At 34.8% G+C, this 27,585-nt stretch overlaps 1 protein-coding gene across 1 annotated transcript in view; it reads right to left on the bottom strand.

Annotated features, from left to right (window-relative positions):
- The window catches only part of MDGA2 (MAM domain containing glycosylphosphatidylinositol anchor 2), a 788,050-nt gene that overhangs the window by 174,706 nt on the left and 585,759 nt on the right, over positions 1-27,585 (bottom strand). Inside the window, exon 10 of the mRNA XM_055309044.1 lies at positions 986-1,279. Coding sequence (XP_055165019.1) covers positions 986-1,279 — 294 coding nt within the window. The remainder of the gene's footprint in view (positions 1-985; positions 1,280-27,585) is intronic.

Below are 27,585 nucleotides of genomic sequence, written 5' to 3'. Positions count from 1 at the left end.
CTAAATTCTATTTTCCATTTTCTGAGTTACAGAGCCATAGAAAAGAAACAACATCATTGTTTACTGAAGTGTATAGTTTCATCTAATTCATTCATATTCTTAAAGACTTTGCCACCATGTATTTAACAAATTATATATCAATTAAAACTCCCAGTAGCACTATTGGAGTTTGAGCAGATTGTGTTTAGTTCACTTCTCTCTTTTGGCACTATCAGTACCACCTGCCTTCCAAATTACCAGAGCATCCTCTATTAACCCAACACCAGGGACATCATTAAACTTTTTCTTACATTTATGAATTTAGATACTTTTAATGCTAAAAGCAAATTCAAAGCACATGATATCTACATTTTTTTTTGTCAGAACTGTAATTTCAATAAAAAGTTAAAAATCTGTTATATTTAACTCTCACAGTTAAACCATTTTCTCTTAATAAAATCAAGCAAAAATTCAGTACAGAATATTTGAATTACTTCCGTTTTACTAGATAATTATGTAACCTACTCTTACAACTTCAGATATGCAAACATAGCATTTCAATGATCAAGTCTCTACAATTTAAGTGAAGGGATGCTTTGAAATAGGTGGATAATTTGGGCAAAGGGCATGCACTTGCCTGAAGTGGAAACAAGAACTGTGAAAACAAAATATTAGGGTAATCTGAATTGGCAATTGTTTCCAATCTCCACTTTGCTTCATTGAACATAGCCAGTTTTTAACCATTAAATGTGTTGATTCTTTGGCATTAACCAACCACAGAATACTATCATAATCATCATACACACACACCGACACTATTCTTTTCTATTAGTACCAGCTCAAGCAATAGGCAGATTTAGGAAAAACTATAGCTTAAATTGTCCAATGATAATGTAGAAACATTTTACCCTAACCCAATCACAAAATCCACTTAATTTCACTAGCAGAATAACTGTATCCTTTCTTCCCTTCCCCTAATGGGACACAAAGAAAAAAAAATACTTACACTGCACAATGAGCTGCACCAAGGCTTCTCTTGGTTTCACATTAAATCCATTGTATTGGCTGGTTTGACATCTGTACATTCCTGACATTTCTCTAGATACATTCACAATCCTCAGTGTTCCGTCATAACTCTCCATTTGCATTGACCCATCAGGCATTGCAACTTCTTTATCCGCTCTAGACCAGAGGATGATGGGCTTAGGTTTTCCAGTTACTTGACACTGCAGTTCTATTGTGTCCCCTTCTCTGGTGACCAGAGGTGATTTTTCCTGTGGAACAGTCAGATTGGGTGGAACTTGAAATGGGAAAAAGAAAATTTTTCAAGGTTAGTATAAACTGGTAAAGCATATTCAAACACAGAAAATCATAAGGAAACAATTTCTGCTGGTTGAAGAAGTGTGACAATTCAGATGACAAAAACAATAGAGACCTGGGAGTAAGTGGCACATACTCTCACTTAAAAGAATTCTGAATTGTTTTCCTACAACTCTCACAAATGAGGTCTTCAAACATTAGCAAAATAAATAAAGCATTAAATTGGAACATAAATGGTCAACATAGAACAATCTACTCAATGACTTGTCATTATCAGCCATTAACTGGGTTTTTAATATCTGCATTTCACAGAAGAGTGATCCTGCTTGCTGAAGGTAGGATTCAGCTTTTCAGTCTTGTTTCCTATGCTGTTATCTCTTTCCCAAGGATGCTATAGGAAAGGGATAAGACACATTATCAACTTAGCTGGCACAGTAAATACCAAATATTAGGAAAAGGAAAAAGAAGAAACTCTGACATAAAACCAGAAGTTTTGACTCTGGTACAGAAACTGTTGCCGAATTGCTAAAGTTTACGGTTTGTTTTCACCCTAACGGAAATGGAATGGAACAAATGACTTACAAGGCCACACTCTGAGAATCCACTCACGATATTCTTCTCCTTGGACTTTTAATATTTTTTTAACATTTGAATTTCATATAATTTCCTTTTAAGACATTTTGAAATAATTGTAAATAGTTTGTCATAATTTGCCTCTATTTCTGTAGAATTAATTTTAAGTAAATACTCCAAAAGATATTCAATATAAATATTGTAATTTTTTCAAGTAAAGCTAATTTCTGATTTTACTGAAGATGTTTATAAGAGGGTCATCTTACTGGAAATTACTTTACTGTGCTGGAATGCATTTATGTTAGGGTTTAGTGAAAAGCATGAGCCAATAAAAGGCAAGTACTATCCAAAGTGTTTTGTTACAAACCATATCACTTGTCCCATTGAAGACTTTTATTCGTTATACAAATATATATGAAATCCATTGTATTTGTGCAATAAAATATCTATCAAAAAGTATGGCTAACTTTGAATGCCAGAATAACAAGAAATATATGAATAATTCTATCCTTCTGAGAAATGCCATATGCTCCTTTTGGAGGTAATACTGCGTATATGGATAAAAAGTACTGTTTTATTCTCCCTATTAGCATTAATATGTTCCAGTGCCCAGGAACAAAACCAAACATAATTAATTTTTAAATTATTTTTCAACTTATGTTGAAATGCTATTGCTCTTATTACACGTGGAAAAAATAAATTCAAGTCCAAAATGATAGGAGGGTTAATTATCTGGCTATTTAAGTATCTTCATGTCTATTTTTTCATTTAATTCCTTACTTCTTATTTTTTTTAAAAAAAAACTAGTTAAGTAATGCATACATCTTAGAAATTAGAAAATATGAAACATTAACCACCACCTTCTTGAAGTAGATACATACATTCCAGAATTTGGCATTAATATATTTTTTAAAACGCTGACATTTAAAAACCCTACATGGTAACTAATTTGATTAAATAGCTAACTTCTGTAAATATAAAAAATAAATGATCTAGTTAAATAATTTGTTCTTTTTGAGATGAACCACGAGGGAATGATGCAATTCTAAGCAGTACCATGTAGAAGACGCTGTAATATTTACTCACCCATCATTAGAAAGCACACAGAATGACAGCAATAACCTCTGCATTTAATATTAATTATGCCCCTACTGTGTGCCAGGCATAACTAGAAGTTTTACATTTTCATTCCCTTGAATCCTAAGGATCGAATATTTAATATTAAAATTTAGCAAGTGAGAACACTGAGAATAAGACAGGATAAATACTTTGATTCAAACAAAAGTCAAATTGAAGCTAATTTATACCAGGTGGCCAACGTTGAAACGTGACTTCTGTAGCAGTCTCCAGTAAACTATGGTGTCTGGAATGAATAGCTTGAGTTAGCACTGGACACCCTCCTTCTCCTGCTCATGACTGCTGTGCTCCCAGGGATAAATTGGACCGATTTTTATTGTCTCAGGTAGAAATGTGAAGGGATAAATTACACATATTTTGCAAATGACCATATCTATCTTATATCATATATCTATATTTACCTTAAATATATTTTTCTATATATATTAGAATATTTCATATGTATGTCAAAATTGCTTATAAAATACCCAAGCCAAATATATGTCCAAATTCTGATGAATCTTTGTAAAATAAATTAAAATAAATGATAAGTTAAAAGACTATTTAATGGAGTGTTCTTGTTTGAGATCTTTTTTCCTCATGTTTTCCAAAAACAAGCCATATGACCTTGGCCAAGCTTAATTACTCTATTAATTTCTTCATTTTTGAAACTAAGAATTTGTACTTTATAAGCTCCAAGGCTATTAATGTCCTGACTGTAAAAACAAATAATAGAACATGAAGGACAGAATGGTGCTAAATTAAAGTGTTTATTTTCTGAATAGGGAAACAGATGAATATTCACCTAAATACATTAGACCATTCTAAAAAAAAAAAAAGATAGTGGACCAGCTATATAAACTTTTTGACTTTTACATGCTACAAGGTTCAAAAACTCCCTTTATAAATTTATGTTATTTACTTAGTAAACATTCCTTCCTACATAATCAAAATTACAGAAATGTAAGCCTCATTTTTAATCTGGATTAAAATAAAAATAGATTTTTAAAATAAATTAGCCCAATTTTTGCTAAATAGCAAAGTCCAACTGAAAAACAGTTTATTTTCCATCTCTTTTATGAGGCGTTTAAAATCTTGGAATCAGAGTTAATCTTTCTTTGCAACGTTCTTGGCGAAGAAGACCTTATCACTTCTCAAAGTTTTGATAGGCTCCTCCCTCCCTCTACTCATTACATTTTTCATTCTCCAGAATTCTGCAGTCACCTCTCTTAATTATTACTATAGATTTCCCTGTTAAGAGATCTCATTTTTTTTTCCTCATAGATTTCTCTTTTATGTGTTGAAAATACAAATTCTAACTTTATCCCAAGGCTTTCAGTCTATGATTGCAGCTTAATTCTATATCCCAAAAGTCTTTCAAATCCCCAAACCTAAGTGCTATTTATTTCTTGACTTAGTTTGGTAGTTAATTTTCAACATACTTCATCTGCTGACTGAAAGCCACTGTTTTCTTTGTTTTATCATTTCCTCTTGCTCACCACTTCCAATCAGCTGCATTGGTTCCTCCATCAAAAATGTCTCCCATATCTGCTTATTTCTTTTCATGGCTATAGGTAGAGTTCTCAGTAGAATCAATCATTTTCTCTTCTTGTGACACCACAATAAGTGGTCCCTGTCACCAGCCTAATTCTTCCAGCCTTCCTCTTACCCTGTCATTAGATTCATCACCTTAAATACAATTTTTCTCCATGCCACTATGAAAATTACAATACTCATTGAGAGTGTTCATCACAATACTGTTTTAACTTAAAAGAACTTAAAACAGCTTGACAGATTCATTAAATAAATCCTGTTATAGTTACACAATAAAATATGATGCAGCCTTTTGAATGATGATGTGATAGACTTTATATTTATTGATAAAGATGCTCATATTGTTAGAAAAGCATCCTCCTGCACAGTATGAAGAGTTATAACCACCATGGTTTAGTGAGTAAAAGATATTACTAAGCACTCTAAACAATAGTGTCAAATTTTTCTATTAAAAAAAAAAGCATGCCGATGAATGTTACAAAGGAATTTATTAAAGGGAAGAAAACATAGACTTTATATTGTTAGTATCCAGCACTTTATTTTGCATGTGATAGGAATGTAGAAAAACATGTTATGCTGAATGTACAAATTAAAACAAGAAGGTAATTGTACACTGATTAAGGGAAGAGCAAGATACATATATGGTAAATCTAGAGGAAAAGAAAATCCAGAAGGAACTATACCAAAACACTAACAGTGGTTCTCTCAGAGTGTGGGATTATTGATGAATTTTACTCCTTGTACATTTCCCTTCCTCTTTAACTCTTCTACAATATATGCAAAGTATATTAGCATGTTACAGACTCCCAGAAGCTTAGGGAAACCTAAAATATTAATGCAACCTATTTTCCAAAGCTCTTCTGATAAAAACTCCATTTTTTAACACAAATAACACAAATGTATCAGCTGGGTATGGTAATCTGGACAACATAGTCTAAAAAACGCTCATGCTTAAAACATTAACTCTTGCAGTTTCACTGACTGGTGAACCTCAGTGCTCTTGAATACGCATTTCTGTCCTATGTTCAGCGGATTTGGCCCTTGCTGACTTCTAGGAGCCCCTGCCTACCTCATGTGTTGAGATTCAGTTCAGATACTACCACTTTTGTCATAACTGCCTACACCTAGGCTGGGTTGGTTGCTCACTTGTCCAGGCCACATATTACACTGTGTACTCTTTTGACATGTACTTTTGGTTTACTCTCTATTTTCTCCCACATCTTTTTCCCTAACCGGACATCTCCTTGAAAGCAGTCCCTCAGACTGTACGGAAGCATTCTGTGTCCACAGTGCCCTGCTTCCCTGCTTAGCACAAATCAGGAAGTCATGAAATAACTGAAGAAGGAAGGGAGGGAGAGAGGGTGAAAAGAGTAAGAAGGTGAGATAAAAATCTGTGAATATTAATAGAAATAAATATAATAGGCATAAATCATAAATATTTTAAAACAAAAGCAATAAATAATGAGATATTGTACTTCTGTAATTAGTAGCCCATATAAGTAGCAGAATCTTCTGCAAAATAGGTTGTTAGTATAGATTTTAGATGTGGTATATCTTGAAATGCATGTGGGTGTGTGAGAAAGTTGAGAGTTAAACAAGGAGTCTTCTAGCTTTTCTTTTGCCTTTCATTTAAAAATCAGAATAGAGGGATCCCTGGGTAGCGCAGCGGTTTGGCGCCTGCCTTTGGCCCAGGGCGCGATCCTGGAGACCCGGGATCGAATCCCACGTCGGGCTCCCGGTGCATGGAGCCTGATTCTCCCTCTGCCTGTGTCTCTGCCTCTCTCTCTCTCTCTCTCTCTCTCGTGTGTGACTATCATAAATAAAGAAAAAAATATTAAAAAAAATTGGAATAGATAAGTTGTAAAAAAGGAAAGAGAAAAAGGAAAGAACTAGCTTGAGGACATATCATTTGTCATAATGTTTTTAATCCTTTCTCTAATCAAATAAATTATTTTTTCTTGAAATACTGTCTCCAGGGAAAGCATCAAACTAAGTAGAAAAATTTGAAATGTCTGCACCTTGTGAGATCCACATTTATCCACAGTGTACTCAGTAGAAAACATTTCCTCCTGGTAAAAACACAAAGGTACATTTTATGACATAGATTATACATGTCTTTATTTTGATTTCTCTTATCTGACATGCTACTGTAGAAGATGCTATAATCAGAGAAACCTGAAAACCATATGACACCAAAGTTTCTCATTCCAAACATAAATAGACAAGTAATTTAAACTGGTTTTCTGTCAACATTTCCATTGTATCGCAGATTGATGTAAAACAAATATAGAAAATTCAAATGTTTTCATTTCTTCATTAAGAAGGAAGCTGAGTAAATTTAATCTTTAGTCATTACTCAGAAAATTACTGGCCTATTTTTCTCAAAAGAATTCAGGGGAAAGTTAGCTCATCTGAACTGTATGAGAAAATATGCTGTCTAGAACAAAGGCATCAGAATCTGCTTATTATGGACTTATTGGTTTAAGACACATGACTATTTACAGTGTACTTTAATCGTAGATATTGAAATAAAAGATATATTTCTTTTAACATAAAAAATACAATTAAGTAATAAGTAGAGTTTTCTCCAGAAGGACAACCAGACTCCCATTTTTTAAGAATCCTAAAATAAGCATGGCATTAATTTAATTATACTTGAATTTTATTTTATTTTATTTATTTTTATTTTTTTAAGATTTTATTTATTTATTCATGAGAGACACAAAGAGAGAGAGGCAGAGACAGGCAGAGAGAGAAGCAGGCTCCATGCAGGGAGCCTGACATGGGACTCGATTCCGGGACTCCAGGATCACACCCTGGGCTGAAGGCAGGCGCTAAACTGCTGAGCCACCCAGGCTGCCCTATACTTGAACTTTAGGGAGAAACAGTTTATAACCCTAATGTATGTTTTAAATTAAGATGTTTAATCTATATTTGTTTAAACTATATTTAAAACAGAATAGACTTTAACAAATGTGTTTATAAAAGTGACCCCTAGAGGTCAGAATTCAGTAATTCTCAAACTGACCAAATGTATATAAAGAAATGTAAAAGAGTAAGACTTGAGTAAATACTGAATTTGTAGATATGGCTACTTCAAATGAATCAAATCTTCAAAAATAACATGTGAACATTAAAAATTTACTATAGACTGGACCTGAGTTCAATCTCTTTTTTGCTGACTCATCACAGATTAGCTTTTTGTAACCATGAGACAGGCACAAGGATATATTCAAATTTTGAAGTTTTGAAAAAAAACAAAAAATAACTTTACATGGATGTAAAGAATGAAATAGTTGGTGATTGCAATAATTATTGATTGTACATCAGTGATGATTTCTCATAATGGATTTATGGATCAGCAAGACGAACCATTAGGTTAGTGAATTTGTCAGCATGCTTATTATAACTACTCATTTCTCTCCACTCAAAAAAGTATATTTAATATAAATGAGAATAATATCATTACTCATATTTTAAGAACTCCAGGCATTAATATTTGAAAATTCGAATCTAATCTAAACCTCACATCTGATAATAACACACAACTAAGGAGTGGGAATAACTGTCTTAAGACAGGAAATACATAAGAACGCGATGTTCTGTGGCCACTAGAATATTCACATGACTATATAAGGGAAATTTGAGAATTTCCTTCAACTTAAAAGTAATTTCAATCCAAGCCACCAAAATACTTTTTAAACTAATACGCTTGACCCATTTTCTTAATTAATAGGTGTCAATTAAAATATTTAGTAAGGTGTGTTTAAAAGATTTTCAAGGTGACAAAGGAAATCCAGCATGTTAAAGACTTCTCCCTTATGAATGGACTTGCCGATATTTGCTTCCTTTGAGCGACCAAGACTGGTAACACAAAATGTTTGATGAAAGACAGCAACACTTTATAGCCCATTTCTCATGAAAGGAATAAAAATCCTCCACAGATACTTCTTAGTTCCTATTTTGTAAAATCATAGAGATAGATAATAGGGTGAATTATGTGATAGGTAGCACATACAATGTTTTTATAGTTGTTTTAAAATATGCAGAACTTCTCTGAACCATAGGTCAATATAATGTGTAATGCAATGTAATATAAACATATTGAATGTTGTGCTTCTTTCTGGATTATATTCCCTCTTATAAATTAATTATTAAAATTTAATTAATGTCTCTCTTCCTAAAAAGTTCTTCCCATTTCTGCATTAATCTTTAGTAAAAATCCTGTCATTCCACCATTCAAATATCTTAAATAGTTTTTGTGTTCTAGGCTAGAGGTCTAAATCCCATTGCTTGTTTTCCCCTTATCTCCCAAACCTTATTAGGCTACAATGCTTCTGTGAAATTCTCTACTCAATTGAGGCAGGTCTTTGGGTTCTCTTAACATGTTTGGCTCATTCCCTTCCTTCCTTCTCTCCAGAAATTACTTTACTTTCATAATACCCATCCAATCATTACCCATTGTTTTAAGGCCCAATTTAATTTATCCAGTTCCCTTAAGTCTTTTTGAATTCTGCATTTTTTTAAGATTTTATTTATTTATTCATGAGAGACACAGAGAGAGGCAGAGACATAGGCAGAGGGAGAAGCAGGCTCCTCACAGGTTGCCTGATGTGGGACTTGATCCCCTAACCAGGATCATGCCCTGAACCAAAGGCAGACAGATGCTCAACCACTGAGTCACTCAAGTGTCCTGTATTCTGTATCTTTTATTTATGCCCCATGTCTCTGATCACAGCATTATCTAATTTATTCTACAGATACCAAGATAAAATGCTTTCTCCTTTACAAATATAGCTCAAGTGTCCTGAGGTCAGCAACAGTTTTTTGTTTTTTTTTTTTAAAGATGTTATTTATTTATGACAGACAAAGGGCGGGGGAGAGGGAGAAGGGGAGTGAGAGAGAGAGAGAGAGAGAGAGAGAGGCAGAGACACAGGCAGAGGGAGAAGCAGGCTCCACACAGGGAGCCTGACGTGGGACTTGATTCCGGGTCTCCAGGGTCACACCCTGGGCCAAAGGTGGCGCTAAACCGCTGGGCCACCCGGGCTGCCCAGCACCAGGTTTTATCTACTTTTTTGGTAGCTGACACATCATGTGATGCTTTTAAAGTGCTTGATAAATTCTTGACTGATGAATGGAGCACCAATTCAGAAATGGGAAGAACTTATTAAGAAGACAAAGTAAGGAAACTATTGATGAATAATCACCTCTTGATTATCCAATACTTAATTATAAAGTATATGAATCTCATTATTCACACGTGAACTCTTTCTATTTTTAATTTAAAAAAACACACACGCAAAAAAAACAATTGGTTTCTATAAAGTTAGCAATTCTACTAGATTTTAATTTGGTCACAGTAATGATACAAGGAGTAAAATATCAGAAGCATTTGGTAGTACTGAGTAATTTGTCCATGCTATGGCCTTCCTTTATTAGCAGTAAAGAAGAGGCTATTTGGCTCTACAACAGAATGTCCATGGGGACCCATATTCTGAGACTTCTATTACTTATAGTCTTGTGGGTAAATCATATATGAAACAGACACTTATTTTTAAACATTTCCTTACACCAGATGGTAAGCCTACTGTTTTTGTCCATGATATGAATACGTATAAATACTTACCCTATCACACACTGTAAATAAAATAAAACTCTTTTTTTTTTTTTGGCACTGACATGCAATTTTTTTTTTTTTACTGACTCACCTATAAGTTAGGAGATGCAAATAAAACAGAATTGACAATATATTGCAAATCTAGCGATAGAACAGAAAACAAGCACATATTAAAAACAGACATGAGATTGAAATGCCAGGGCATTTGCATTTAGAAATTCTAAGGGGAAATGTACATGCATACAGTCACACATATACATTACTTATTTTGAAAGACTTGTAGAAAATCTTGTTACAATGGCAATGTTAGTTATTTGAAACATATGGGGAGAGGCAGGATCTTGGAGGGTAGCAACTCTGGAGGGTTTAATATTGGAAGATGGAGGACATGCAGTGCCATTCAATCAGGAAAACAACTTTGGCAGGCAACAGTGTGGCTGTTCCAACTTCCCTCTCCCAGCAGGTGTTGCTATGGCACAAGAATAGTCTCTGAGGGATTCAATAGAACACGAAGTGTAAGATGAAAGAACAAAATAGGAAATCATTCTCTAAGTGGCATTCATATTTTCCCTGCTACACAAGCTACAAGGCCAGTTGCAAAGAAACACAGGTTCCATTCTTGCTGCCTCATAAATACATAAGTGAATGGGGACTTAAGTTAAGATTGCTTATGTAGCATTTGATTAAATGTACTTTTTCAAGTATCTTGCATTGTTAGGATCTTCATGTAATTTGCTTTTCTAACATGAGCTTATAATAAAATATCTTCTAGAATCATTAAGGTAAGTCTGAATCAAGAGAATTTTGGGGGGTCCTGGGTGGCTCAGTCAGTTAAGTGTCTACCTTAGGCTCAGGTCAGAATCCCAGGATCCTGGGAAAAAAGCCCCAAGTTGGGCTCCCTTCTCAGATGTGAGGAGCCTGTTTCTCCCTCTTCCCTCAACTACTCCTCCTGCTTATTCTCTCTTTCAAATAAATAAATAAAATCTGAAAGAGAGAGAGAGAGAGAGAGAGAGAGAGAGAATTTTCTACTCCCCTCTTTGGAAGAAGATATGAAAGCAAATCTCTTTTTTTTTCTGTTTTTAACTTCCCTTCCCTGATTTACAGTATGTGTTTCTCAAGCACTGAAATATAGAAATGACTGGTCACTGATCAAGTACGTAAAAGTCTCTTACGTAGAAAACTTTAAAAAATAATTAAAAAAAAAAACAGTAGTAAGATAGTTCTGCTTGCTAGTCACTCAAATAATGCTAAAATTTTAGCAAGTTAGGAATCTGGACCAGACTGAGAATGTTGGAAGAGATATGGACTGCAAATGAAGCACTTATTTTTAATGTAATAAGAAGGGAGGTATTCCTTTTTTTTTTAAGATTTTATTTATTTATTCATGAGAGACACACAGAGAGAGAGAGAGAGGCAGAGACATAGGCAGAGGGAGAAGCAGGCTCCACGCAGGGAGCCCGATGCAGAACTCGATCCATGGACTCCAGGCTCACGCCCTGGGCCGAAGGCAGGCGCTAAACCGCTGAGCTATCCAGGGATCCCCAAAGGGAAGTATTCTATAAGAGTTAAAATATCAAATAAAGTGCTACGATTTTTACTAAAATATGACTAAGTTATTTGATAAAGAGATGATCTATAACCATTTCCGGGAAATAGGGAATTACTTCTTTAATTTAACTTTCTATTATTCAAATTCCATTTCATTTTTTCGTATGTATTTTTTAAATAATGCAGAATAAAGCTAGAAAATGACAGTTATTTGGGTATAAGCAATCGATTAAGAATTATAACTTTAAAAGTTGAATACTTCATTCTAAACATCTATTATAGAAACTAAAAATAAAAAGCAGGAGAGAAAGATCACCAATTTCCTGCAATACTTATATTCAGTAACATATTTATGTCCTTGCTTCCTTGCTCTTAAAATCATTTATCCAAATACATTTCTATGTGTGTGTAAATGCACCATCCCTTAAATCAGTAGCAAACATCCTGGGAATAACAAAAGAAGGACTGCATGTATGAAAACTTACATGTTGTTTTAGAGCTAACACCAATTCATTTTAACACATCTTTTAGAGCCCTTTCAATAGATAAATATCCTTAAGACTAAGGGCAGGAGAGAGAAATTAGGCCATTCACTACTTTCAAAAAATTCACTATGGATTATGGAAATTGATAAATAAGGAGGATTATTTGTAGCAGTAATTGCACATAATTATTTTTAAATCAGACGGCCCTTTTTAATGGACGTAGAGAATCTAGAAGAGTTGTAAGTGTAGAGATCAGAAATTTTACTTGGGCTCAACCCAGCCCATCTCCCAGCTGTGCAATTTTATGTCACCTTAATTTGCTTCCTTAATCTGCATACAAGGCTGATGAAAAGGAGAATTTAATGATAATTTAAAGATACAACAGTATAATGCACATTAGAGTATCCTCTGCACTTGGAACTGTGTAATATACTTATAGAGAGCAAAGTTCATGTCTAGCAGCCTAAATTTAGATCCCAGCTCTACCATCTAGTAGGTGCATAACCTTGGGAAAGTTCTGTAACCTAGGTTTCTCAGTTTACTATAAATAAAGTGAGCATAATAGTAGTAACTTCACATTTCATAGGACTAAACAATAAAGCATACATAAAATATTGAGCACAAGGTCTAGCACTGAGCAAACAATACATTTCTTATAATTGCCTTTCATTGGTGTAATATCAATGTATTTTATTGTTATACATATATTTCTATACTGAAGGCAAAGGTCTTGCTTTATTCATACCCATGATGTCTCAAGTATTGAAAGTGGGTATACCCAGGGTTAAAGAAATATTATAAAACTATTTATGTATATATATATATATAATATACATGTATTTATATATATATATATATATAAATTACAAATGTATAAATAAATCACATTGCCATTGTCAGTTGTTTTGTAGACATACATGCATTTTTTTTTCTGGAAAAGATCAAGACCATCAGATATATATTCATTTCAGACAAAAACATTTTTGAAGATGATAACATGTTGGAAAGGACAAGAATGAACTTCTAAAAATTTGAATACAAGTATCCCCCACTGCCATCCAAGGAAAGAAGGTCGCCAATTTCTATCATTAGACATAATAATTTGATATGTGTGTTTGGATATTATCCTAAAATGGCACATAATACAGATATCCCAGCTCTTGTTCTGCTTCTATCAAGTAAAGAGGTTTAGGCATTCCTAAATATATCTATTCCTCCATTTTGAGGATGGCAAAATGTCAGTGGTATCCATTATCACAAAGGTCAGGGTGTTGCCGTGAAAACCAGGGAACAGTAAGTAAAAAGGAGCTGTCTCATCATGTTAATTATGTGATTGCTTTCCTGTGGATGAAGGAATATGATAAGTTATAAATTATATATCAAATGCATTTTATGAAAGCATAGCAAAAGAGAGATGCTTTCAAGCAATCCACAATTTATTTTACTTTCTAGAGCAACTGTTGCTCACAGTGGTAAACTCTTCAATGCAGAATGGCTGGAAAAATCAATTTGCTTCTATAATAAAAAGGCCATTTGTCTACTTGTAGAATCCACGTGACATTGTTAGGCCCTTTATAAATGATCACTCTGGACAATGCCTGTGGTTTACGAATTCCCTAATTATGCCACTGATTGTGTATCACTGAATATGCCTTATCCTGTGGAAATAGACACTACTGCCATTTTAATAAACATTTTGACATAAAATGAGGCTGGCTGTTTCACGCTTTGTCAAGAGCAAAATGAAACAACCAGTGAACACAATGTTCCATCAACAGATCAAGGCCACATGTTCTTTAGGGCAAATGAGGTTTAATTAACAGATCTGTTAGTAGGAAACGAACTGGTCAATTAAAAAATAGGAGGAGGGTTTTCTTTTATAACACATGAACACTTTATTAACGAATACTCTACCAATGCATGATTGCATTTTATTATCCCTTCTGTCAGTCTGTAGAAGTATAGAAGGATACAATAAAAACATGAGCCTAATTTTAAAACCACATAAAAACTCATATAATGCCATTGATTGGAATGATACTCATTCTGGGCTAATACATGAGTGTGAATAGAGTTTATTGGAATTTTATTAATATGGTTTTATGTTGCATTTATTCCTAAGCAAGGGTATTTCTGCTTAAATGTCAACTAAATATTTTTTGTTTACAAATATTATTTAGACAGACTTGGTGAAAGTGGACTACTTATATTTCATGTATAGTGCCTGTAATTCATACTATGTGCCTTTTAGATGCAGACATTTGAGCTACCTGTCATTTTATTATTTCTACTTCACATATTTAAATTACCAGTACATTTCATACTGTGCATAGAACCTTTCTTTAAAGTGCAATGATATGCGCTTCACATTTCACATCTTTTCAATCTAGTTGTCACTGATCGAACATCTCTAGCAGCTGGGAAATTCTGATTTATTTGCCTGTTGCATATTTGAGGGCAGTCCAGAAGTGTTCTGCAATGTTCCTGCAAACAACTGTCATGCCTCCATTTCTAAAGATTTCAGTCCTGGTCCTAAGCTGCTTCATAGGCTGACTTTCACCCAAAAGGTTTTCTTGGGCCTCAAATGAAAGCAGACATGATATGATTTGAGAATTCTGAGATGAGTTCATTTATCAAAAATACATTTCTCACAGTTTACCTTGGGAGCCTGAAATCTCATTACAAGTGTACATTCCACTGAGAGGTTGTGTGTTTTCTATGAAGGACCAGAGTTCTGCAGCCAGAAATGACCTATGTTCAAGAAGTTACTGTTCTACTCAGAAACTCTGAGGCCTACTATAGTTACTTATGCTTTCTAAAGCTCAAATTTCTTATCTGTAAAATGGGTATAATCACAGTAGTATCTACTTCAAATAGTGTTTTGAAGATTCAGTGAAGTATTAATTTTAAAGTATTTAGCCGAGGGGTGCCTGGGTGGCTCAGTTGGTTAAGTGTCTGACTTCATCTCAGGTCATGAACTCAGGGTCCTGGTGTCGAGCCCCACGTCAAGCCTGGGAGGGAGCTCCCCTGCTCAGCTCAGTGGGAACTCTGCTTGTCTCTCGCCCTTTGCCCCTGCTCATGCTATCTCTCTCTCTTTTTCTCTCTCTCTCAAATAAATAAATAAAAATCATTAAAAAAAATAAATGCTTAGCCTAGCAACTGGAATATAATAAACATTCCAAACATCTTAGATTATTGTTATGCTATGCAGTCTATAATTTACTTTGATTCTTCAGCATATGGTAATGCTTTGTTTCTTAAATTTTGTGTAGTTATATAACATGTGTTCACTTTCTAGGCTACATGCTTACATTTCATGCATTTGTCTGTGCTTTTGTTATGCTGCAATTTTTTTAAGTGCTTTACTATAGACAATGTGATCTATGTTTGTGTGCTTTAAGCTTTAATGTATATTCAGGGGTTACTGTTAATATTTAAAGTATGCCACTTTGATACCAGATGTGGTTAAGTAGTATTTTAAAGACCCAAACCCAGGGCACCTGGGTGGCTCATTCGGTTAAGCGTCTGCCTTTTGGCTCAGGTCTTTATCCCAGGATCCTGGGACTGATCCCCTGTCAGGCACCCTGCTTCTCCCTCTCTCCCTGTTCCTCCCCTATCTCATGCTCTCTCTCTCTCTCTCAAATAAATAAAATCTTAAAATAAATAAATAAACAAAAAATAAAGACCCAAACCCTGGGTGGGTCCACTCTTCTCAGGCAGATAGGATAAGTGTAACTATGTTGAGCTGCACAAGAGGATTCTTAACCTAGCATAACATTGAAAGTGGTCTTCTTTGGTGAAATGAATACTGTTCAAGCTATGTGCCTCAGTTAGAATAGGGTAGGGCCGGCTCTGCTTTTGTGACTGGAATATAAGACTGGTAAATGGAATGTAACATCCTAACACTCTTTGGAGTGGTGTTCTCAGAGTAGGGGAGGATGTCATGCTCCATCATCAACAGAGGGCATGGCCACATGATCCAAGTAGAGTGTTAACTGAATCCCTTCCGGAATATTTTAAGATCAGCCTTTAGTGATCTTTCATGCAAATCCCTTGTCACAGAGTGTGACTGAATTCAGAATCACTGATATAGTAACAGGAAATATCCACTTATGACATATAACATTTTACAGCATGCTGAAAGCTCCTATCGTGGATTTTGAATCTGAGATTTTGAGCTTAAATCAGAATATGGCTTTAGGAAGTAAGTAAGTAGCTAAGCTTTGGGGCCCATTTCCCTCTCTATAAAACAAAAGGTATCAGGTTATTGAGAAGTGTCTTCAGTATTTAAAAATTATGCCAATAAATGAGACATTTAGAAATCTTTTTGAAATGTTTTATAACATAGGTATTTGGGGACCTGCCCCAATAATCTTTTATTTAAAAAATAGGTGTTCATAATTTATAAACATCCCAAAATTTACATCACCAAAATTCCAGTTGTGATGATTTTCTAAATTTATTTAATCTCTTTCCTAACCTCACTGATATGCCACAATGAAGGATGAAAAATTAAGACTATGAAAATTAATGAAATCTTTTACTAATAAAATGTATTCATTCGTAAGCATATTCTTTGGGGAAAGTTCTTTGCACTAATGGGAATTATAATCTCTATTTTGGAGCTCTTGAAAAAAATAGCTTTGATTTAAGACATTCTAAACTGTAAAATGAAACCCATATACTGCAAATAAATTAAATCACTAAAGTGATTGTTCTGATGCTAGAAGATCTAGGATTCGAAAGCTTCTATTACCACAAGAGCAAAATGGTGACCAAACTATTTAATCTATGGACCTAGTCTCCATGGCTACTTCTATTCATTTCTCTGTTCCTACATTGATAATGGCAAATTGGTAATGTCATCTACAAACATAAAATTCTGAAGTGTAATCATAATTACATAAATAGTACATTATAGTGTTACTTCCCACAACTTTCTTCTCCTATAGGCAAAAGATCGAGAGTGAGTTTTGGTGTTATAGCTTTCAATAATATAACCTAATTTATATTCCATTCTTAAGTAAAAATTTGATGGAGACATTTATGGTCCATCAGTTAATGAATATATTGTCATAAGTCTTAACTCTGGTAAATTATTGGTAATTATTACAGTTTTAAATGAAAATTGTGAAACTAATGGTGTTCAATATTTAGTTATTTAAAATTCAGAAAGTTCCTATGTCCTCATTGCTTGCATTTTAAAAGGATGATGAAGAGTATAGGAAGTATAAATTGGGTATTCTTTTGTATTTCTCATTGACCCATTCTTATTTTAATGTAATCCAGGAATTTCAAAAAGTGTTTAGCTCTACCAAATAAAAAAAAATATTCAACACACGGAATAGTAATTATACAACAGCTAATTAATTACTGTTAAACTATAACCTGTAAGGTAGACACTTTGTTTTGGTATTTAGGGGAAAAAAAGTCATTTTTAAGATGAATAATTGGAGGAAAACTATGAATCCAATGTTATTTCCATAATTACTGACATTCAATTCTATGTGAGAAAATTCTAATTACAAACATGATTAATGTTTATTGGACTATTATAAAAATAAAGAATTAATTCAATGCAGCAAATCTTTGCATTTATGCCCTCCCAAAACGATAAGTAGCAGAAACATTGATACAATTCTTGCTTCTGAAAGCAACTTCTAACTTACTGATAAGGCCAACTAAAATCATTTCAAATGTTCCCCATAACTCCTTTAAATGATCTCATTGCAAAGAGAATTAGTGTAAATGTTACTTTCTGTAAATCTCTATCTCCCACCCTCGCCTTCATTGTACTCTCCTTTTCTCCCTCTCTCAATTCACAATTCACTTGAAGGAAGATAAGAGCTGCCTCCATTATCAAAATCCATGTATCATTATTAAAGCATCTGGGACAAATATATCTTTTACATGCCTCTTCATACTGATGAAGAATTATTAAAGGTCCTAAAGATGCTGTAAATATGTAAGGTTTCCCCTGGATATTCCCCAGTTCCACACAAACTAGGCACCCTTTTCCCCTGATTTCCACTGGTTACTCTTTTTTTTTTTTTTTTCATTTACATCATGGTTTTTGCTTTTTCCCACCATTTTATCTTTGCTTCATATTCTCTTCTTGGGTTAGCTCATCCAGTTCTAATTAATACAACTGCTTGCGAAATCCATGTTTTACTCATGGCCTTTCTCCTGGTAATCAGACTTGATTTTTAAATTGGTCACCAGAAATACAAGGATGTCTTACCAACCCCTTGGCTATAAATAGTCCCAAATCGATTTGTCCTTTCAAACCTCTCCTGCAGCCTAAAATCTCTCACTCAGGAGGTGGCATTACCATATTCTAAACAACTGGGATATAACATTTTGGAATCACAGAGGCACAGAATACTTTGGACAGGATGAAGAACTTACATAAGCAAGTAGTTTTCAACTATGTGTGTTTAATACCATTTGTAATATGTGTATGAATCTGGGTCAGAATATTTGTCCAAATATAATCTTACATAGAAGTCCTAATAGAGAGAGATGCTTAGATGTGAATGAATTTGGGATAAAAGTGGGGGAGGGGGATAAATTCTCAGCTGGTTAGGTACCATCCCTCTGCAGTATAGTAGCCCTTGGAAATATTTCCCTCAAATTCTTAATTGTCATCGAAATGTTCTTTAAAAATCAGTTACCCAGTTGATCCCTTTACTCTATAGATGAAAAATTTTGAGGTCCAGACTCAAGGTCATAAAGTTATTAAGTGGTAATAAGTGGTAATTACAAGTCTGACCCTAAGTCTGTGGCTCTGTACTACATACACTGTCTGATGACAGGCTCTCTCTCAAACTCACCTGAAAGCACTGGCCACTGACTAAATCACCTCTTGACAGGAGAGATCATGAGTGCTACTCAGGGCTTCATCTGATTCCTATCAATCTCTTCAGCTGAATAGGAGTCCTTCTGCCACCTCTCCAATGCCTACTTTTTTTTTTTTTTTTAATGTTCCTTCTTTTCCATTCTATTTCCTCAAACTGTTCCTTAAAAATATTCCAAAGCTGTAGTGGAGAGAGAAAGAATCTAAGATGCCAAGAAGTTTACTGACTTCTCAGATGATGTTCATGAGTGAGGCTCCTGCTTTTTCTATTAGCTAAGCCTTCTGTTATCTTTTCTTCTCTGATGACACCTCCACATAAAGGATTGCCTATCCCCATGCCTTATCACTTCCTCACAAAAATTTTCTATGCTCTCTCTCACATTATATCTAAATGAAACTTTTATTTCTCCACCATTCTTCCTCTGTATCATTTTGGAACTCTTAACATTAATCCAGTGAGTAGGCCTCCAAACACCAATCTGATCATACCACCTCCATGATAAAAACTCTTTCATCATTCTCGATTGAATGTATGAGGTCTAATTATATTCATTTCTTCTAAGATCTAGTGACCAATAATCCTTATTATTTTTTAAAGGTTTTATTCATTTATTCATGAAAGACACAGAGAGAGGCAGAGACACAGGCAGAGGGAGAAGCAGGCTCCATGCAGGGAGCCCGATGTGGGACTCGATCCCAGGTCTCCAGGATCTGCCCTGAGCCGAAGGCAGACGCTCAACCGCTGAGCCATCTAGGCATCCCTCCTTATTCTTTTTTTAAGATTTTATTTATTTGACAGGGAGAGAGAGCACAATCAGGGGGAGTGGCAAGGATAAGCAGGTTCCCAAATGAGCAGGGAGCCCAATGCAGGGCTCAATCCCAGGACCCTGGACTATGGGATCATGACCTGACCTGAGGGCAGACGCTTAAATGATGGAGCCACACAGGCACCCCACAAATAATCCTTATTCTTAATCTAGCTCAGATGCCATCTGCTCTATGAAATTCTTGCTGACCAGATTCATTAATTTCCTACATGTTTCTATATTTGTCTGATTGTCCATAAAGCAATACTAGACTTCATTTGCTATTAAAGTTTTTCAAGTGTATTCTCACTAGGATATAAAATCAACTATGAATTAGATTTTGTGCATTTTTATTTCTTCCTATATCTCCTTACCTGTACTGGTTGTTGAATAAAACTTTTTTGGATTGAATATGCACTATGTTTCATTAATTAATCCTAGAATTACAGGTGACAGCTATACTTAATTTCTTTTGCTGTATTAGAATACTTGCTTTATTCCTGCCCGCACTGTCAGGTGACCTTGCCTCTCAAATTTAAATTTCCAAGCCTCAATCTTCCTCCACTTAGGGCAGTTTCTTTAGGGCTGAGAAACTGAAATAAAGGTCAGATATACCAGATGGGAAGGAAAAAATACTGATGAAGTGAGCCATAAATACTGTGTACATTTCTTGTAGTGGCTTTCCTATCTCCATTAAGAAAATTTCAGAAGTTCAGAAGGTTTTGTAAAGGCCTTTGCCTTAATTTTGTGTAATTTCACAATTTCTCTCTTAGGTCATTCAGCACATTTTATATGGTACTCGGTAAGCATTCTGAAGGTATCTTTACTTTAAAAACATTCAAGCATGGGCATTTGACTATTTGAATGATTGTTATCAAAGGCAACACAGAACTGGACATAAGTTCCAGAGCCACAATATCCATTAATTCTACTTGAAAGTAAACGACGATAGGAAGAAGAATGCAAATAGACAACTGATATTTTCTCAAACTTATTTAAGAGCAAGTATAACCATCTGTATAATATGTTGCTATTTCTGTTATCTTTCTTTTATTATTTTAAATAATCCAAATAAAAGCCATAATAGCTATACAAACATAGATTCCAGACAAGTTCCCTAGCCACTCCCAACACTTCTAGGTTGTTGTATTTACATGTTTCCTTTGTAGAACATGTGCATCAGCCGCTGAACAATATAAGATTCACATAAATAAATAGAATAGTTCCAAACTATTAAATAATTTTTTATAATAAAACATTTAATTTAAGGAGTAAAACTTATTTTCAAGTAGGTAATGTTAAGCATAAAATATTCCTGTTGGTAAAATTTACTGTATCTAAATATGAATTTATATAGCCATGCCCACCAGACAAGCTACCATTAATACCATCCTTTACTAAAAGCACAAATTAATAGAATTAGATATCTCTATGAGTATAGATGAATGTAGCCCAATATTTCCCAAAGAACGTTCTGTGTACATAGTGATTAAAAACAGTATGTTGCAGTTCAGTGTCTCTCTGTAAAGTTCACTAAGTGCAACAGCAACTGAAGGATCTAAGTACCACAGTAAAGATATATGCTAGCCAAATTTAGTTCCAGCCCCAATACTGTAAGTGAAGAGGAAAGTCTATGAGAAGAAAGTGGGAAAGGCTGTAGAAGAGATAATTTACTGCTTCTTAGAGCAACAGTTCCCCTACTGACACACTGCTTACAATGTAGTGCTTCTTTCTGGCCTATATCAAGGACAGATATAATACCCCTTCCAATGGGCACAGGAGTCAACTGTGAGAGGAAGTTTCAGTACTGAGAGAACCAGTCCTGCTGGAGGCCAGTGTGAAAAGTAGCCTATCAGCCATTCAGAAAAATACAAACTGACCTCATAATCAGGAGACTCTGAAATTCAGAGTGTAACTCATTTTTTTTAAGGTGTGTTTTTTTTTTTTTCATTGTCTCCTCAGCTATCCAAAGAACATTTTTTTAAATCCAGAAACAGATAAAAGATAGGTGGGAGAGGTCACGAGCAGAATAGAATGGCAGCAGAAAAATCTTATATATTAGGAATGAGATTTGAGCAATTTCAGGTAATCTCAGGAGACCCTGAGGTATAATTCTAGAACTTGGACCACACTAGCAGATAATGATTAGCTTAACAAGGAACCCAACAAAATATACAGATGAATGAGGAATATTAAGAGACTGAGATTCTGTCTCAATTAGTTATTTGTGGGTTTAACTTAGTTTCCTAATAAGTCCACAGAGTTCAGTTTTGTTATTATTCTAATTCTTAACAGAATTCTAAAATCTAGGTTAGATATTAGCACACAATGGCTGGTGGGCAAAATACAGCCCACCACTGGATTTTGTAAAGTTTTACTGGAATACCATCAAGCTCATTCATTTTATTGTCTGTGGCAGCTTTCCCACTGTACCAGTGGAGTAGAATAGGAGCAAGAGAAACCACATAGCCCACAAAGCTAAAACTATTTACTATTTGGCCCTTCACAGAAAAAGATTTCTGGCCTCTGTTCTTCACCATTAATTTAGAAGTTACGGATTAAACTTCATAATTTTGGAGTCAAGGAAGAAAATGAATTTTTCTGGGTCCAGTAACTTAGGAAGCAATTACATAACTCTTGAATGCATGGAAGCTTCCTCTGATCAAAGCACTGTCAGATCTTACATGTGCTGGTCTTCCTTACGGCTTCCTGTTACATAAAAGGATCTATCATTCACTATAGTCATCCTACAGAACTTCAGTTTTAATCAGCAGAATTTTATGAGTTGCTATTCTTCCTTAACTGGAAAAGGGCAAAAAAGCAATCAGTGAACCAGACTTAATCATTCTTCTTCTGCCTTCCAGCTCATTAACTATTCTTACTAGTTGTGTATCATGTCCCTACGAGAACTTTCATTTCACCGATGTAAATACTTGTACAGACATTTGCTAACCATCATAATTATAGTAACCAGTCAGGTACACAGCAGCAAAGCTAAGATTTCAAACTGATTTTCTCAATTGGTCACCTCTCAGCACCTATGTTTATGTTGCTGCCTCTTCTGGTTTAATCCCCTAAATCTAGTTCAATTTTCTGCTATACAAAATACTTCTGTATTCTAACAAGGGAGGAAAAAAAAATCATCAAATCTGTATTGAATCTTCTGCTCTATTTGCCCACCAGATGTCTCATTTCAGAAATTCCACAGAGCACCAGTCTCACTGTTTATATTTTCTACCATGATGCAGATGCTTCTGAGTTTCCTATAAACCTACAAGTTGGTCCGGTCATGCAGAGGAGTACGTGCAAGCCAAGGACTCTGCCACAGAGCAACACTGGAGAAAGCAATGGAATATTTTTCGGCAAACCTTCTGAAAATTAAATATCTATGATAACAATTATAGTTGTTCAAATGAGTAACAATCAAGTGAAAATATTTTAAAGGTTGATTTTAACTGATGCTAAAATATTAGTCTAAAATTCGCATGCATTTTCCAGCAAGTATGTGGAAGATTTTCATTTTACAAAATTGAATTGTAACAATGAAAACTTCAGTATATTTACTTACAACTGATAAGTTACTGTAAGTTAATTAATTAATTAACTGAAACTAAATTACTGTAGTCATCTTCAGTTTCTGCAATGTGGTTTTTAAAGTTCTGCAGACTAGCAAGATAAAATATCTTCTCACTAATGATACTAATAAAATTGAAATGAGCCAACGTAACTTGCTTATATTAATATCAATACTAATCCTATAGTAAAAGCAGAACATGGAGAATCATGTAAGATTCCTGGGACTTCCTTCATCCTGTGTATTTTGCCAACTGTACCCTCCCTCCACGGCCACTGTCACAATGCTGTGTTCATCAAAATTTAACTCAAATGTCATTTTCCTCTGAAATATTCCTGGGCCAATATTGAGGAAGCATTCAGAATTCCTAAACAAATCTGATTAAATGTAAATACAGCTTCCTTCCCACTGTATATCGTGCCTACTTTCTAAATAATCTGATAATTAGGTAATTTGAAAACTTAGTAAGGTCCTTAAGAGCAAACTCGTTCGTCCGTCACCACATGACATGGAGCCAGAAACAAAGCTATGATGCTGTAGAAGAATCTGCCAGAAATATGGATTTTGAATAGACAGAACAACAAATGCTTATAATAATCTGAATGTTTATAGAGTGAGGAAAAAAAAGCTTCTAATGTTGAATTGTGACAAAAAGATATAATCTATCATCATGTACCATAGTTTTTATTATTCAATCAAATGCATGAGGTGAACTCCAAAATACATGTAGCCTTTCTCTTCATTTTTTCTAAAATCAAATCATTATCTTTTAAAAATATTAATAATTCTGTAAACTAGGACTTACCTTCCTGAGATATTTTCTATCTCTCTTTTTTTAAGATTTTATTTATTTATTCATGAGACACACAGAGAGAGAGAGAGAGAGGCAGAGACACAGGCAGAGGGAAAAGCAGGCTCCATGCAGGAAGCCCCATGTGGGACTCTATCTTGGGTCTCCAGGATCACACCCTGGGCCGAAGGCAGCACTAAACTGCTGAGCCACCCAGGCTGCCCGATATTTTATATTTCTATTTTAAAAGTCCTCAAAAGCATAGAGATGTGGTTTAAAAGAAATGGTTTTTAAAAAAATGTCATTTTAAAAAAAATGGTTTCCTGGGATGCCTGGGTGACTCAGTGGTTGAGTGTCTGTCTTTGGCTCAGGGCATGATCCCGGGATTCTGGGCTGGAGTCCCACGTCAGGCTCCCTGCATGGAGCCTGCTTCTCCCTCTGCCTGTGTCTCTGCCTCTCTCTCTCTCTCTCTCTCATGAATAAATAAATAAGTAAATAAACAAATAAATAATAATTTTTTTAAAAAAGTTTCCTAACTGTATTAGGCAGAAGTGCCTTGTGCCTTATGGGACCTCATCCTCATCTTAATATATTTCATATATGTCTTTTAAACACAGTGGAAATTAGAATTCAGTGTTAAGAATTTGTATGACAAAAGATTTAGGGCTTTTTTTTTAAGTTTAAATTGTCACACTGAATAGCTTACATTTAATATAATAGAAAACGTCTAACACACACAAAAAAATCACTGACTACTTGATCAATCCTAAATTCCCTAAACTACTACTAATATTACTAGCAAAATCCAGAATCTAAGAGGTCCCCACATATTGACTTATATCTTAACAGTAGTTTCCTTCTCTTTGACGTTACTCACCCAATCTAAGGGAATTTCCTCTGAATCCTGTGTGGTTCATAGAATTAATATAGTCTAAGATTTTCCTCCATGCTATAGCTTGTTCATTCTCACTGCTCAAACTCTACTCCAGGAATATCTCTATATTTCATGTTAAATCACTGCTTTAGTGTAGTCTTTTACTATGTGAGGATAAAAATAATTCTTTAGATACCAATTGAATTGCACAATCTCAGATCTATAAATCTTTATACTGTAATCTGGTATTCCATTCTATTGTAATCAAAATAGAACATCAAAGCTGGTTTTGGCATAAAGATAGATTATGCTTTGGTTAGGGACGCCTGGGTGGCTCAGTGGTTTAATGCCTGCCTTCAGCCCAGGGCATGATCCTGGAGTCCCTGGATCGAGTCCCACGTCGGGCTCCCTGCATGGAGCCTGCTTCTTCCTCTGCCTGCGTTTCTACCTCTCTCTCTCTCTGTGTCTCTCATGAATAAATAAAATATTTTTTTTAAAAGAATATGTTTCAGTTAAACATCATCTTCTGCAGGCCTTTCTATCAAAATACAATCCCCAGCCCCATGACCATGCCCCACCTGTGCAGCCTCACTTTAAAGGGCCCTGTGCATAAATTAATGCCTTGAATGTTGGGATCATGGAATTCTTTGCAAGTTCTGAACAAGGGATCTGCTTTATATTTTCACCAAACACCACAAATCATGGAGCCATCCTGCCCCTAAGAGTGATAATAGCTTAAATCACAGTATAAATTGGTATACTGAATAACTTTTCTTTAAGTCAGTAGGGAATTAGAAGAGTGGGAAGATACAGATCAAATGCCTATCTTTCAGAGGAAATGGGAGGAAAGAAAACCTAGAAGCTATGGGAACAAATTAACTCATTTCTTTATTTAACAATTTTTTTGAGTACCTGCAAAGTACTCTGTATTGTTTCAGATGCTGGGGTTGCAACAATGAGCAATACTGGCAAAGACTCAGCCTTCAGGGAGCTTCCACTCCCAGGAGGAGATGGGAATAACCAAGTCGGCCTGTGACGGTGGGCGACAGTGAACGGGAATGCTTTGAAAGAGGACTTCATATATCTCCTTTATCTCTACCTACTTTTGGTAACCAGACAAATAATAACTGCTTAAGAAATTTTACTCATTATAAGTAAATGAAGCATTTCTCAAATATTTTTTGCTTTTCTGATCATCTTTTGGCATTTCTCTTTTAGGATTTTTAGAAAGTTCATGAATCAATGCTAGTTATCTTCTCTGCCATTTACAGTACATAGTTTGAAATAGGTAAGTAGTATAATTAAAAATAAATGTTAGAACTAATTTTGTAGATATTATATAATGCTCCTTTCTTCTGCCCATTCCACACTCCCTCTTTCATTTGTGTAATGTTGTACGAATAGTGCTACTATTAGACAAGTCTGTCTAGAAAGCAGCATGGATTCTTTGGATCTGGGTTTGTGTTACTGGTTCTGAAACAATAACAACAAGCAAACAAAAACATGCAAACAAAAAAAAAGCAATGCTCATAATTCTGGAAAATCGTCACTCATAAATAAGACAGATAATGTTCTCACTCTTATAGGAAATATCACTGTTGGATGTCACCTAGCACATTATTGTAGGCAACCAATGGGTATTTGTTGACTGAATGGAAAATTCAACTAATGATGACCATGCATATCAACAGCTCTCTACTAAATGTCCTAAAATGAATCTATCTCCTAGTGCTAGAACCAATTTGGAAATAAAGGTTAGATGATAGTTATTATTAAAATAGTTATTTTTTTCCTAGAAAGGGATATCTGTCCAAACACAAGTAACTTTCATCACTCTAATCTCCTTATACATTAACTGTAGCTGATAAAAAATGTAACATCTCTTGGAAATAATGCAGAATGGTGAAGAGTAAGCACATTTTGTCAGCCTGAAGAATGGACCTATATCCCTGATGGAGTAAAATCAATCTAGTGTGCATTGCAATTTAGAATCATGAAACAACACAAAATCAAAGGTCAATCTGTTACCGTACGAGAGTCAAAATGCCACCTGACTGGAAAGGAAAAGCAGTTTAAGTGTTCTCAAAACAGTATGTCTGCCAGCTACATTTGTGCTCTCAACACATAGAATTCACCCTAGAATTATATAAAAATCCTAAATTGAAATTCAGTCCGGTAACAAGCTGGCATCACAAATAAAGCTACTTTGGTGTTGTCCGGATGCATACTGATTGTAGTTCATGGGTCACAGGATTTTAAAATATCCTAAGAGGTAAGCCAGTGTGTCGTCCCATACCATAATCCTAGAACTTACCTCATCGACAGATGTATATTTCATTGAGGGAAAATAGATAACATTTTTCACTTCTAACTTTAAAAGAAGGAATTTCACTCCAACATACTTTTTCATTTAACCATTCTCACTGTGAAGAGATTCTATCATCACATTCTTCAAAAAAAATCACATGATTACAAATTTAACACCTTTATTGC

The sequence above is a fragment of the Nyctereutes procyonoides genome, unplaced genomic scaffold (genome assembly GCF_905146905.1).
Source record: "Nyctereutes procyonoides isolate TBG_1078 unplaced genomic scaffold, NYPRO_anot_genome, whole genome shotgun sequence".
NCBI lineage: Eukaryota > Metazoa > Chordata > Mammalia > Carnivora > Canidae > Nyctereutes > Nyctereutes procyonoides.
The sequence above is the reverse complement of the archived record's forward strand: the minus strand, read 5'-3'. Positions and strand labels throughout refer to the sequence as shown.